Raw genomic sequence first — 12,039 nt, forward strand, 5'->3', positions numbered from 1 at the left:
ACAGCATATACGGGTTTGGCAGCAGATGGACCACCAAGATAGGTAGTATCAGATGTATGAGGATGATATTCAGAGATTGGTGAGTTAGTATCATCGGATGCGGTAGGTTCAACACGAGATATTTCAACACGGGATGAATCAGAGGACGCCATATGTAGCAATAATCCCGAATGCCCCAGCAATGAAATTTGTGGGATACACTGTTGTCTAATGTCGCGAGAACCACCGTAAACTCATGTGTGCCGCCGGTAAGCCGCCATGAACCTCAATCAAAGTGTAGATGATGATGATGCAGATTGTGGATTGGGAACAAATGTAATGAAGAAACCCTAAAACAGGGGACACGCGTGTTTATGTTACAGATCCATATATTTACAATTATGACACCGTGTGTTTTATGTTAATTCAATATATTTACAATTTTTCCATGTGTTCACACTGGTTCTCGCGGTTCTCGCAATAAAGGGTGGTTCCTAACGGATCTTTATCCTATATATATATAAAATGTATATATATAGTGATAAAGTCAAGATATAACAAAAATATAACAATATGTGAGAAGGATCAGGAGGAGATATGTCTGTATTTTATAACAGTATTCGGTTTGTCGAAACCTTTTCATTTTTTCTAAAACCCAAATATAAAATCCTAATCCAATTAAGACAAGTCCAAAAATAAGCCTAGTGGTCAACTAGTTATCAAAGAATTGAGTATATTTAACCAATAACTGAAAACCAAAATTAACCAAACCGATTAGTTAAACATTTCCATTAACCGAAATATTTAGTGATGAGGTGAGAACTGACTAAAGTGTTAACACCCTTAATATATTACAAGTCGTCATCATCATCATACTCAGTAAATCCCACCAATAGTAAAGCTAAGGTAGGGTCTCAGGAAGGTAAGATGTAGACAACCTTACCTCTACCTCGTAAGAATAGAAAGGCTGCTTTGAGTCCCTTAATATATTACTGAGACACTAAAATGAATGACAACTTTGAAACATGCATCATTCGGCTCATCCTCTAAACCTCTGTACATAAAGCCACTAATTGTTTCCTTGAAGTATGTGTGGATTGAATAATAATTCAAATATAGAAAAACCATACATAAATGAAATACATAAGTTTTAATCAAATCTTTATTCTTCAAGAATCAAGTATGGTAATGAAGGGCCTCTTTGATAAATCTCTGGAAATTATTATATGATAAACCACCAATTTCAGTAGCTTCTTTTGCTTTTCTTTTCCATTCTCTAGCATTTCTTCTCATTTCCTTCCCTTTCTCCCCTTGCATCATCTCCCTAACAACAACTTCCACTTCATTTCTTTTCACATCATGATTAATTTCCATCCCAATCCCCCATTCGGTGCAAGCGAATCGACAATTTGTTAGTTGATCCGAAAAGAACGGCCAACAGATCAACGGGACACCTTCGAGTATGCTTTCAGTTGTCGAGTTCCATCCGCAGTGCGATAAAAACGCACCAACCGAACGGTGGGCCAAAACCTTTTCTTGAGCACACCAACTCACCAACATTCCTCTATCCTTGATCTCTTCCAAGAGTTCTCCGGGTAACACTGCTGAATTCCCCATGGTCACATCGGGGCGAACCACCCATAAAAACGGTTGCATACTGCGTGCCAAGCCCCACGCGAATTCGACAAAGTGTTGATCAGTCATGGTAGTTATGCTACCATAATTAACATAGATTACACTCCCTTCTTCCTTCTGGTCTAGCCATTTTAAGCAACTCGAGTCTGACATCCATAGACTCGAGTTGAGTGATTGTACCGGACTGTCGTCCGGTACATATCTGGCTAGTAAAGGAAGAGGGCCTATTGTATATATGTTTGGATAATCGAATTTTGAAGCGATCGCTTCTATTACTTTGTGTTCCAATGCATCAAACGTGTTCATGATGATTGCAGGTGAACTCAAGTTATTTTCAGCTTCATCCATTGCAATATTAAACATGATATCGTTTGGATCTGTTGTTCTAATGAAGCTTGGAATATCTTTATAACGAAGATTGCTCATTGCTGGAATCCAGTCTATTGATTTTTCTAATGTGCCATCCGTTAGATAGTTATCATCTACAAGCAATTTCATATATTTAATTAGTGCTCATAATTACATGTACGAATCATAGAAACTTTAGAAATTGACCTATTTGACATCTACAATATAACAATATAACAAATTAATTGTCGTCATCATGCACATGTGCATATATTTATAATATATCATAATTTATAATATGGTTCAGTTATCACAGTGCACATGTGCATATATTGTTGATTATTAATTAGTGACAACATAATATGAATGTGAACATATTTTAAACATGTATAACATTGAATAATATACAAATTACACAAAATGGACATGGGATACCTTTATTCTCAAACCAAATGAACTGCAATTGAGATGGTTCTGTATTTTTGGGTGCTGTACCAGTCGAAGTAGTGTCAATCGACAACGATTGGTCAGGTATATTGACATTCCCAGATGCATTACCAGATGATACCGTAACATTAACTGGTATTGACATGGAATCAAGAGTAGGTATTTCAAATCCATGAAGGGAATGTCGACTATCAACTGTTGTGTACACAATTTTGCAACTTTCAATTGGATTGACAACATATACGGGTTTGGCAGCAGATGGACCACCAAGATAGGTAGTATCAGATGTATGAGGATGATATTCAGAGATTGGTGGGTTAGTATCATCGGATGCGGTAGGTTCAACACGAGATATTTCAATTGGATTGACAGCATATACGGGTTTGGCAGCAGATGGACCACCAAGATAGGTAGTATCAGATGTATGAGGATGATATTCAGAGATTGGTGAGTTAGTATCATCAGATGCGGTAGGTTCAACACGAGATATTTCAACACGGGAAGAATCAGAGGACGCCATATGTAGCAATAATCCCGAATGCCCCAGCAATGAAATTTGTGGGATACACTGTTGTCTAATGTCGCGAGAACCACCGTAAACTCATGTGTGCCGCCGGTAAGCCGCCATGAACCTCAATCAAAGTGTAGATGATGATGATGCAGATTGTGGATTGGGAACAAATGTAATGAAGAAACCCTAAAACAGGGGACACGCGTGTTTATGTTACAGATCCATATATTTACAATTATGACACCGTGTGTTTTATGTTAATTCAATATATTTACAATTTTTCCATGTGTTCACACTGGTTCTCGCGGTTCTCGCAATAAAGGGTGGTTCCTAACGGATCTTTATCCTATATATATATAAAATGTATATATATAGTGATAAAGTCAAGATATAACAAAAATATAACAATATGTGAGAAGGATCAGGAGGAGATATGTCTGTATTTTATAACAGTATTCGGTTTGTCGAAACCTTTTCATTTTTTCTAAAACCCAAATATAAAATCCTAATCCAATTAAGACAAGTCCAAAAATAAGCCTAGTGGTCAACTAGTTATCAAAGAATTGAGTATATTTAACCAATAACTGAAAACCAAAATTAACCAAACCGATTAGTTAAACATTTCCATTAACCGAAATATTTAGTGATGAGGTGAGAACTGACTAAAGTGTTAACACCCTTAATATATTACAAGTCGTCATCATCATCATACTCAGTAAATCCCACCAATAGTAAAGCTAAGGTAGGGTCTCAGGAAGGTAAGATGTAGACAACCTTACCTCTACCTCGTAAGAATAGAAAGGCTGCTTTGAGTCCCTTAATATATTACTGAGACACTAAAATGAATGACAACTTTGAAACATGCATCATTCGGCTCATCCTCTAAACCTCTGTACATAAAGCCACTAATTGTTTCCTTGAAGTATGTGTGGATTGAATAATAATTCAAATATAGAAAAACCATACATAAATGAAATACATAAGTTTTAATCAAATCTTTATTCTTCAAGAATCAAGTATGGTAATGAAGGGCCTCTTTGATAAATCTCTGGAAATTATTATATGATAAACCACCAATTTCAGTAGCTTCTTTTGCTTTTCTTTTCCAATCTCTAGCATTTCTTCTCATTTCCTTCCCTTTCTCCCCTTGCATCATCTCCCTAACAACAACTTCCACTTCATTTCTTTTCACATCATGATTAATTTCCATCCCAATCCCCCATTCGGTGCAAGCGAATCGACAATTTGTTAGTTGATCCGAAAAGAACGGCCAACAGATCAACGGGACACCTTCGAGTATGCTTTCAGTTGTCGAGTTCCATCCGCAGTGCGATAAAAAAGCACCAACCGAACGGTGGGCCAAAACCTTTTCTTGAGCACACCAACTCACCAACATTCCTCTATCCTTGATCTCTTCCAAGAGTTCTCCGGGTAACACTGCTGAATTCCCCATGGTCACATCGGGGCGAACCACCCATAAAAACGGTTGCATACTGCGTGCCAAGCCCCACGCGAATTCGACAAAGTGTTGATCAGTCATGGTAGTTATGCTACCATAATTAACATAGATTACACTCCCTTCTTCCTTCTGGTCTAGCCATTTTAAGCAACTCGAGTCTGACATCCATAGACTCGAGTTGAGTGATTGTACCGGACTGTCGTCCGGTACATATCTGGCTAGTAAAGGAAGAGGGCCTATTGTATATATGTTCGGATAATCGAATTTTGAAGCGATCGCTTCTATTACTTTGTGTTCCAATGCATCAAACGTGTTCATGATGATTGCAGGTGAACTCAAGTTATTTTCAGCTTCATCCATTGCAATATTAAACATGATATCGTTTGGATCTGTTATTCTAATGAAGCTTGGAATATCTTTATAACGAAGATTGCTCATTGCTGGAATCCAGTCTATTGATTTTTCTAATGTGCCATCCGTTAGATAGTTATCATCTACAAGCAATTTCATATATTTAATTAGTGCTCATAATTACATGTACGAATCATAGAAACTTTAGAAATTGACCTATTTGACATCTACAATATAACAATATAACAAATTAATTGTCGTCATCATGCACATGTGCATATATTTATAATATATCATAATTTATAATATGGTTCAGTTATCACAGTGCACATGTGCATATATTGTTGATTATTAATTAGTGACAACATAATATGAATGTGAACATATTTTAAACATGTATAACATTGAATAATATACAAATTACACAAAATGGACATGGGGTACCTTTATTCTCAAACCAAATGAACTGCAATTGAGGTGGTTCTGTATTTTTGGGTGCTGTACCAGTCGAAGTAGTGTCAATCGACAACGATTGGTCAGGTATATTGACATTCCCAGATGCATTACCAGATGATACCGTAACATTAACTGGTATTGACATGGAATCAAGAGTAGGTATTTCAAATCCATGAAGGGAATGTCGACTATCAACTGTTGTGTACACAATTTTGCAACTTTCAATTAGATTGACAGCATATACGGGTTTGGCAGCAGATGGACCACCAAGATAGGTAGTATCAGATGTATGAGGATGATATTCAGAGATTGGTGGGTTAGTATCATCGGATGCGGTAGGTTCAACACGAGATATTTCAATTGGATTGACAGCATATACGGGTTTGGCAGCAGATGGACCACCAAGATAGGTAGTATCAGATGTATGAGGATGATATTCAGAGATTGGTGAGTTAGTATCATCGGATGCGGTAGGTTGAACACGAGATATTTCAACACGGGATGAATCAGAGGACGCCATATGTAGCAATAATCCCGAATGCCCCAGCAATGAAATTTGTGGGATACACTGTTGTCTAATGTCGCGAGAACCACCGTAAACTCATGTGTGCCGCCGGTAAGCCGCCATGAACCTCAATCAAAGTGTAGATGATGATTATGCAGATTGTGGATTGGGAACAAATGTAATGAAGAAACCCTAAAACAGGGGACACGCGTGTTTATGTTACAGATCCATATATTTACAATTATGACACCGTGTGTTTTATGTTAATTCAATATATTTACAATTTTTCCATGTGTTCACACTGGTTCTCGCGGTTCTCGCAATAAAGGGTGGTTCCTAACGGATCTTTATCCTATATATATATATATATATATAAAATGTATATATATAGTGATAAAGTCAAGATATAACAAAAATATAACAATATGTGAGAAGGATTAGGAGGAGATATGTCTGTATTTTATAACAGTATTCGGTTTGTCGAAACCTTTTCATTTTTTCTAAAACCCAAATATAAAATCCTAATCCAATAAAGACAAGTCCAAAAATAAGCCTAGTGGTCAACTAGTTATCAAAGAATTGAGTATATTTAACCGATAACTGAAAACCAAAATTAACCAAACCGATTAGTTAAACATTTCCATTAACCGAAATATTTAGTGATGAGGTGAGAACTGACTAAAGTGTTAACACCCTTAATATATTACAAGTCGTCATCATCATCATACTCAGTAAATCCCACCAATAGTAAAGCTAAGGTAGGGTCTCAGGAAGGTAAGATGTAGACAACCTTACCTCTACCTCGTAAGAATAGAAAGGCTGCTTTGAGTCCCTTAATATATTACTGAGACACTAAAATGAATGACAACTTTGAAACATGCATCATTCGGCTCATCCTCTAAACCTCTGTACATAAAGCCACTAATTGTTTCCTTGAAGTATGTGTGGATTGAATAATAATTCAAATATAGAAAAACCATACATAAATGAAATACATAAGTTTTAATCAAATCTTTATTCTTCAAGAATCAAGTATGGTAATGAAGGGCCTCTTTGATAAATCTCTGGAAATTATTATATGATAAACCACCAATTTCAGTAGCTTCTTTTGCTTTTCTTTTCCATTCTCTAGCATTTCTTCTCATTTCCTTCCCTTTCTCCCCTTGCATCATCTCCCTAACAACAACTTCCACTTCATTTCTTTTCACATCATGATTAATTTCCATCCCAATCCCCCATTCGGTGCAAGCGAATCGACAATTTGTTAGTTGATCCGAAAAGAACGGCCAACAGATCAACGGGACACCTTCGAGTATGCTTTCAGTTGTCGAGTTCCATCCGCAGTGCGATAAAAACGCACCAACCGAACGGTGGGCCAAAACCTTTTCTTGAGCACACCAACTCACCAACATTCCTCTATCCTTGATCTCTTCCAAGAGTTCTCCGGGTAACACTGCTGAATTCCCCATGGTCACATCGGGGCGAACCACCCATAAAAACGGTTGCATACTGCGTGCCAAGCCCCACGCGAATTCGACAAAGTGTTGATCAGTCATGGTAGTTATGCTACCATAATTAACATAGATTACACTCCCTTCTTCCTTCTGGTCTAGCCATTTTAAGCAACTCGAGTCTGACATCCATAGACTCGAGTTGAGTGATTGTACCGGACTGTCGTCCGGTACATATCTGGCTAGTAAAGGAAGAGGGCCTATTGTATATATGTTCGGATAATTGAATTTTGAAGCGATCGCTTCTATTACTTTGTGTTCCAATGCATCAAACGTGTTCATGATGATTGCAGGTAAACTCAAGTTATTTTCAGCTTCATCCATTGCAATATTAAACATGATATCGTTTGGATCTGTTGTTCTAATGAAGCTTGGAATATCTTTATAACGAAGATTGCTCATTGCTGGAATCCAGTCTATTGATTTTTCTAATGTGCCATCCGTTAGATAGTTATCATCTACAAGCAATTTCATATATTTAATTAGTGCTCATAATTACATGTACGAATCATAGAAACTTTAGAAATTGACCTATTTGACATCTACAATATAACAATATAACAAATTAATTGTCGTCATCATGCACATGTGCATATATTTATAATATATCATAATTTATAATATGGTTCAGTTATCACAGTGCACATGTGCATATATTGTTGATTATTAATTAGTGACAACATAATATGAATGTGAACATATTTTAAACATGTATAACATTGAATAATATACAAATTATACAAAATGGACATGGGATACCTTTATTCTCAAACCGAATGAACTGCAATTGAGGTGGTTCTGTATTTTTGGGTGCTGTACCAGTCGAAGTAGTGTCAATCGAGAACGATTGGTCAGGTATATTGACATTCCCAGATGCATTACCAGATGATACCGTAACATTAACTGGTATTGACATGGAATCAAGAGTAGGTATTTCAAATCCATGAAGGGAATGTCGACTATCAACTGTTGTGTACACAATTTTGCAACTTTCAATTGGATTGACAGCATATACGGGTTTGGCAGCAGATGGACCACCAAGATAGGTAGTATCAGATGTATGAGGATGATATTCAGAGATTGGTGGGTTAGTATCATCGGATGCGGTAGGTTCAACACGAGATATTTCAATTGGATTGACAGCATATACGGGTTTGGCAGCAGATGGACCACCAAGATAGGTAGTATCAGATGTATGAAGATGATATTCAGAGATTGGTGAGTTAGTATCATCGGATGCGGTAGGTTCAACACGAGATATTTCAACACGGGATGAATCAGAGGACGCCATATGTAGCAATAATCCCGAATGCCCCAGCAATGAAATTTGTGGGATACACTGTTGTCTAATGTCGCGAGAACCACCGTAAACTCATGTGTGCCGCCGGTAAGCCGCCATGAACCTCAATCAAAGTGTAGATGATGATGATGCAGATTGTGGATTGGGAACAAATGTAATGAAGAAACCCTAAAACAGGGGACACGCGTGTTTATGTTACAGATCCATATATTTACAATTATGACATCGTGTGTTTTATGTTAATTCAATATATTTACAATTTTTCCATGTGTTCACACTGGTTCTCGCGGTTCTCGCAATAAAGGGTGGTTCCTAACGGATCTTTATCCTATATATATATATATAAAATGTATATATATAGTGATAAAGTCAAGATATAACAAAAATATAACAATATGTGAGAAGGATCAGGAGGAGATATGTCTGTATTTTATAACAGTATTCGGTTTGTCGAAACCTTTTCATTTTTTCTAAAACCCAAATATAAAATCCTAATCCAATTAAGACAAGTCCAAAAATAAGCCTAGTGGTCAACTAGTTATCAAAGAATTGAGTATATTTAACCAATAACTGAAAACCAAAATTAACCAAACCGATTAGTTAAACATTTCCATTAACCGAAATATTTAGTGATGAGGTGAGAACTGACTAAAGTGTTAACACCCTTAATATATTACAAGTCGTCATCATCATCATACTCAGTAAATCCCACCAATAGTAAAGCTAAGGTAGGGTCTCAGGAAGGTAAGATGTAGACAACCTTACCTCTACCTCGTAAGAATAGAAAGGCTGCTTTGAGTCCCTTAATATATTACTGAGACACTAAAATGAATGACAACTTTGAAACATGCATCATTCGGCTCATCCTCTAAACCTCTGTACATAAAGCCACTAATTGTTTCCTTGAAGTATGTGTGGATTGAATAATAATTCAAATATAGAAAAACCATACATAAATGAAATACATAAGTTTTAATCAAATCTTTATTCTTCAAGAATCAAGTATGGTAATGAAGGGCCTCTTTGATAAATCTCTGGAAATTATTATATGATAAACCACCAATTTCAGTAGCTTCTTTTGCTTTTCTTTTCCATTCTCTAGCATTTATTCTCATTTCCTTCCCTTTCTCCCCTTGCATCATCTCCCTAACAACAACTTCCACTTCATTTCTTTTCACATCATGATTAATTTCCATCCCAATCCCCCATTCGGTGCAAGCGAATCGACAATTTGTTAGTTGATCCGAAAAGAACGGCCAACAGATCAACGGGACACCTTCGAGTATGCTTTCAGTTGTCGAGTTCCATCCGCAGTGCGATAAAAACGCACCAACCGAACGGTGGGCCAAAACCTTTTCTTGAGCACACCAACTCACCAACATTCCTCTATCCTTGATCTCTTCCAAGAGTTCTCCGGGTAACACTGCTGAATTCCCCATGGTCACATCGGGGCGAACCACCCATAAAAACGGTTGCATACTGCGTGCCAAGCCCCACGCGAATTCGACAAAGTGTTGATCAGTCATGGTAGTTATGCTACCATAATTAACATAGATTACACTCCCTTCTTCCTTCTGGTCTAGCCATTTTAAGCAACTCGAGTCTGACATCCATAGACTCGAGTTGAGTGATTGTACCGGACTGTCGTCCGGTACATATCTGGCTAGTAAAGGAAGAGGGCCTATTGTATATATGTTCGGATAATCGAATTTTGAAGCGATCGCTTCTATTACTTTGTGTTCCAATGCATCAAACGTGTTCATGATGATTGCAGGTGAACTCAAGTTATTTTCAGCTTCATCCATTGCAATATTAAACATGATATCGTTTGGATCTGTTGTTCTAATGAAGCTTGGAATATCTTTATAACGAAGATTGCTCATTGCTGGAATCCAGTCTATTGATTTTTCTAATGTGCCATCCGTTAGATAGTTATCATCTACAAGCAATTTCATATATTTAATTAGTGCTCATAATTACATGTACGAATCATAGAAACTTTAGAAATTGACCTATTTGACATCTACAATATAACAATATAACAAATTAATTGTCGTCATCATGCACATGTGCATATATTTATAATATATCATAATTTATAATATGGTTCAGTTATCACAGTGCACATGTGCATATATTGTTGATTATTAATTAGTGACAACATAATATGAATGTGAACATATTTTAAACATGTATAACATTGAATAATATACAAATTACACAAAATGGACATGGGATACCTTTATTCTCAAACCGAATGAACTGCAATTGAGGTGGTTCTGTATTTTTGGGTGCTGTACCAGTCGAAGTAGTGTCAATCGACAACGATTGGTCAGGTATATTGACATTCCCAGATGCATTACCAGATGATACCGTAACATTAACTGGTATTGACATGGAATCAAGAGTAGGTATTTCAAATCCATGAAGGGAATGTCGACTATCAACTGTTGTGTACACAATTTTGCAACTTTCAATTGGATTGACAGCATATACGGGTTTGGCAGCAGATGGACCACCAAGATAGGTAGTATCAGATGTATGAGGATGATATTCAGAGATTGGTGGGTTAGTATCATCGGATGCGGTAGGTTCAACACGAGATATTTCAATTGGATTGACAGCATATACGGGTTTGGCAGCAGATGGACCACCAAGATAGGTAGTATCAGATGTATGAGGATGATATTCAGAGATTGGTGAGTTAGTATCATCGGATGCGGTAGGTTCAACACGAGATATTTCAACACGGGATGAATCAGAGGACGCCATATGTAGCAATAATCCCGAATGCCCCAGCAATGAAATTTGTGGGATACACTGTTGTCTAATGTCGCGAGAACCACTGTAAACTCATGTGTGCCGCCGGTAAGCCGCCATGAACCTCAATCAAAGTGTAGATGATGATGATGCAGATTGTGGATTGGGAACAAATGTAATGAAGAAACCCTAAAACAGGGGACACGCGTGTTTATGTTACAGATCCATATATTTACAATTATGACACCGTGTGTTTTATGTTAATTCAATATATTTACAATTTTTCCATGTGTTCACACTGGTTCTCGCGGTTCTCGCAATAAAGGGTGGTTCCTAACGGATCTTTATCCTATATATATATATATATATATATAAAATGTATATATATAGTGATAAAGTCAAGATATAACAAAAATATAACAATATGTGAGAAGGATCAGGAGGAGATATGTCTGTATTTTATAACAGTATTCGGTTTGTCGAAACCTTTTCATTTTTTCTAAAACCCAAATATAAAATCCTAATCCAATTAAGACAAGTCCAAAAATAAGCCTAGTGGTCAACTAGTTATCAAAGAATTGAGTATATTTAACCAATAACTGAAAACCAAAATTAACCAAACCGATTAGTTAAACATTTCCATTAACCGAAATATTTAGTGATGAGGTGAGAACTGACTAAAGTGTTAACACCCTTAATATATTACAAGTCGTCATCATCATCATACTCAGTAAATCCCACCAATAGTAAAGCTAAGGTAGGGTCTCAGGAAGGTAA

The 12,039-nt window shown here is 36.8% G+C and overlaps 4 protein-coding genes across 4 annotated transcripts; all 4 read right to left on the reverse strand.

The window, feature by feature from the left end:
• Positions 1-985: 985 nt before the first annotated feature.
• LOC110880448 (linamarin synthase 2) lies at positions 986-2,137 on the reverse strand. The gene has a single exon (XM_022128971.2). The coding sequence runs from the start codon at positions 2,110-2,112 to the stop codon at positions 1,156-1,158; it is 957 nt and encodes a 318-aa protein (XP_021984663.1). The 5' UTR covers positions 2,113-2,137; the 3' UTR covers positions 986-1,155.
• Positions 2,138-3,762: 1,625 nt separating this feature from the next.
• LOC110880447 (linamarin synthase 2) lies at positions 3,763-5,124 on the reverse strand. The gene has a single exon (XM_022128970.2). The coding sequence runs from the start codon at positions 4,887-4,889 to the stop codon at positions 3,933-3,935; it is 957 nt and encodes a 318-aa protein (XP_021984662.1). The 5' UTR covers positions 4,890-5,124; the 3' UTR covers positions 3,763-3,932.
• A 1,425-nt stretch (positions 5,125-6,549) lies between these two features.
• On the reverse strand, positions 6,550-8,734 carry LOC110880446 (linamarin synthase 2-like). Its single transcript, XM_022128969.2, has 2 exons — positions 7,962-8,734; positions 6,550-7,660 (listed from the first exon to the last, which is right to left on the reverse strand). The coding sequence occupies exons 1-2, from the start codon at positions 8,491-8,493 to the stop codon at positions 6,720-6,722; spliced, it is 1,473 nt and encodes a 490-aa protein (XP_021984661.2). The 5' UTR covers positions 8,494-8,734; the 3' UTR covers positions 6,550-6,719.
• Positions 8,735-9,330: 596 nt separating this feature from the next.
• On the reverse strand, positions 9,331-11,580 carry LOC118480554 (linamarin synthase 2-like). Its single transcript, XM_035975555.1, has 2 exons — positions 10,743-11,580; positions 9,331-10,441 (listed from the first exon to the last, which is right to left on the reverse strand). Exons 1-2 carry the CDS (start codon positions 11,272-11,274, stop codon positions 9,501-9,503), a joined length of 1,473 nt encoding a protein of 490 aa, XP_035831448.1. The 5' UTR covers positions 11,275-11,580; the 3' UTR covers positions 9,331-9,500.
• Positions 11,581-12,039: the final 459 nt, after the last annotated feature.

Source organism: Helianthus annuus, chromosome 7 (genome assembly GCF_002127325.2).
Source record: "Helianthus annuus cultivar XRQ/B chromosome 7, HanXRQr2.0-SUNRISE, whole genome shotgun sequence".
Classification (NCBI taxonomy): domain Eukaryota; kingdom Viridiplantae; phylum Streptophyta; class Magnoliopsida; order Asterales; family Asteraceae; genus Helianthus; species Helianthus annuus.

Bases quoted from the DNA above. Each gene is read 5' to 3' on its own strand.
- LOC110880448 (XM_022128971.2), bottom strand. From the start codon at position 2,112: ATGAAATTGCTTGTAGATGATAACTATCTAACGGATGGCACATTAGAA.
- LOC110880447 (XM_022128970.2), bottom strand. From the start codon at position 4,889: ATGAAATTGCTTGTAGATGATAACTATCTAACGGATGGCACATTAGAA.
- LOC110880446 (XM_022128969.2), bottom strand. From the start codon at position 8,493: ATGGCGTCCTCTGATTCATCCCGTGTTGAAATATCTCGTGTTGAACCT. The intron at 7,661-7,961 runs GTATCCCATGTC...AATTGCTTGTAG, and splicing joins CATTCGGTTTGAGAATAAAG to ATGATAACTATCTAACGGAT.
- LOC118480554 (XM_035975555.1), bottom strand. From the start codon at position 11,274: ATGGCGTCCTCTGATTCATCCCGTGTTGAAATATCTCGTGTTGAACCT. The intron at 10,442-10,742 runs GTATCCCATGTC...AATTGCTTGTAG, and splicing joins CATTCGGTTTGAGAATAAAG to ATGATAACTATCTAACGGAT.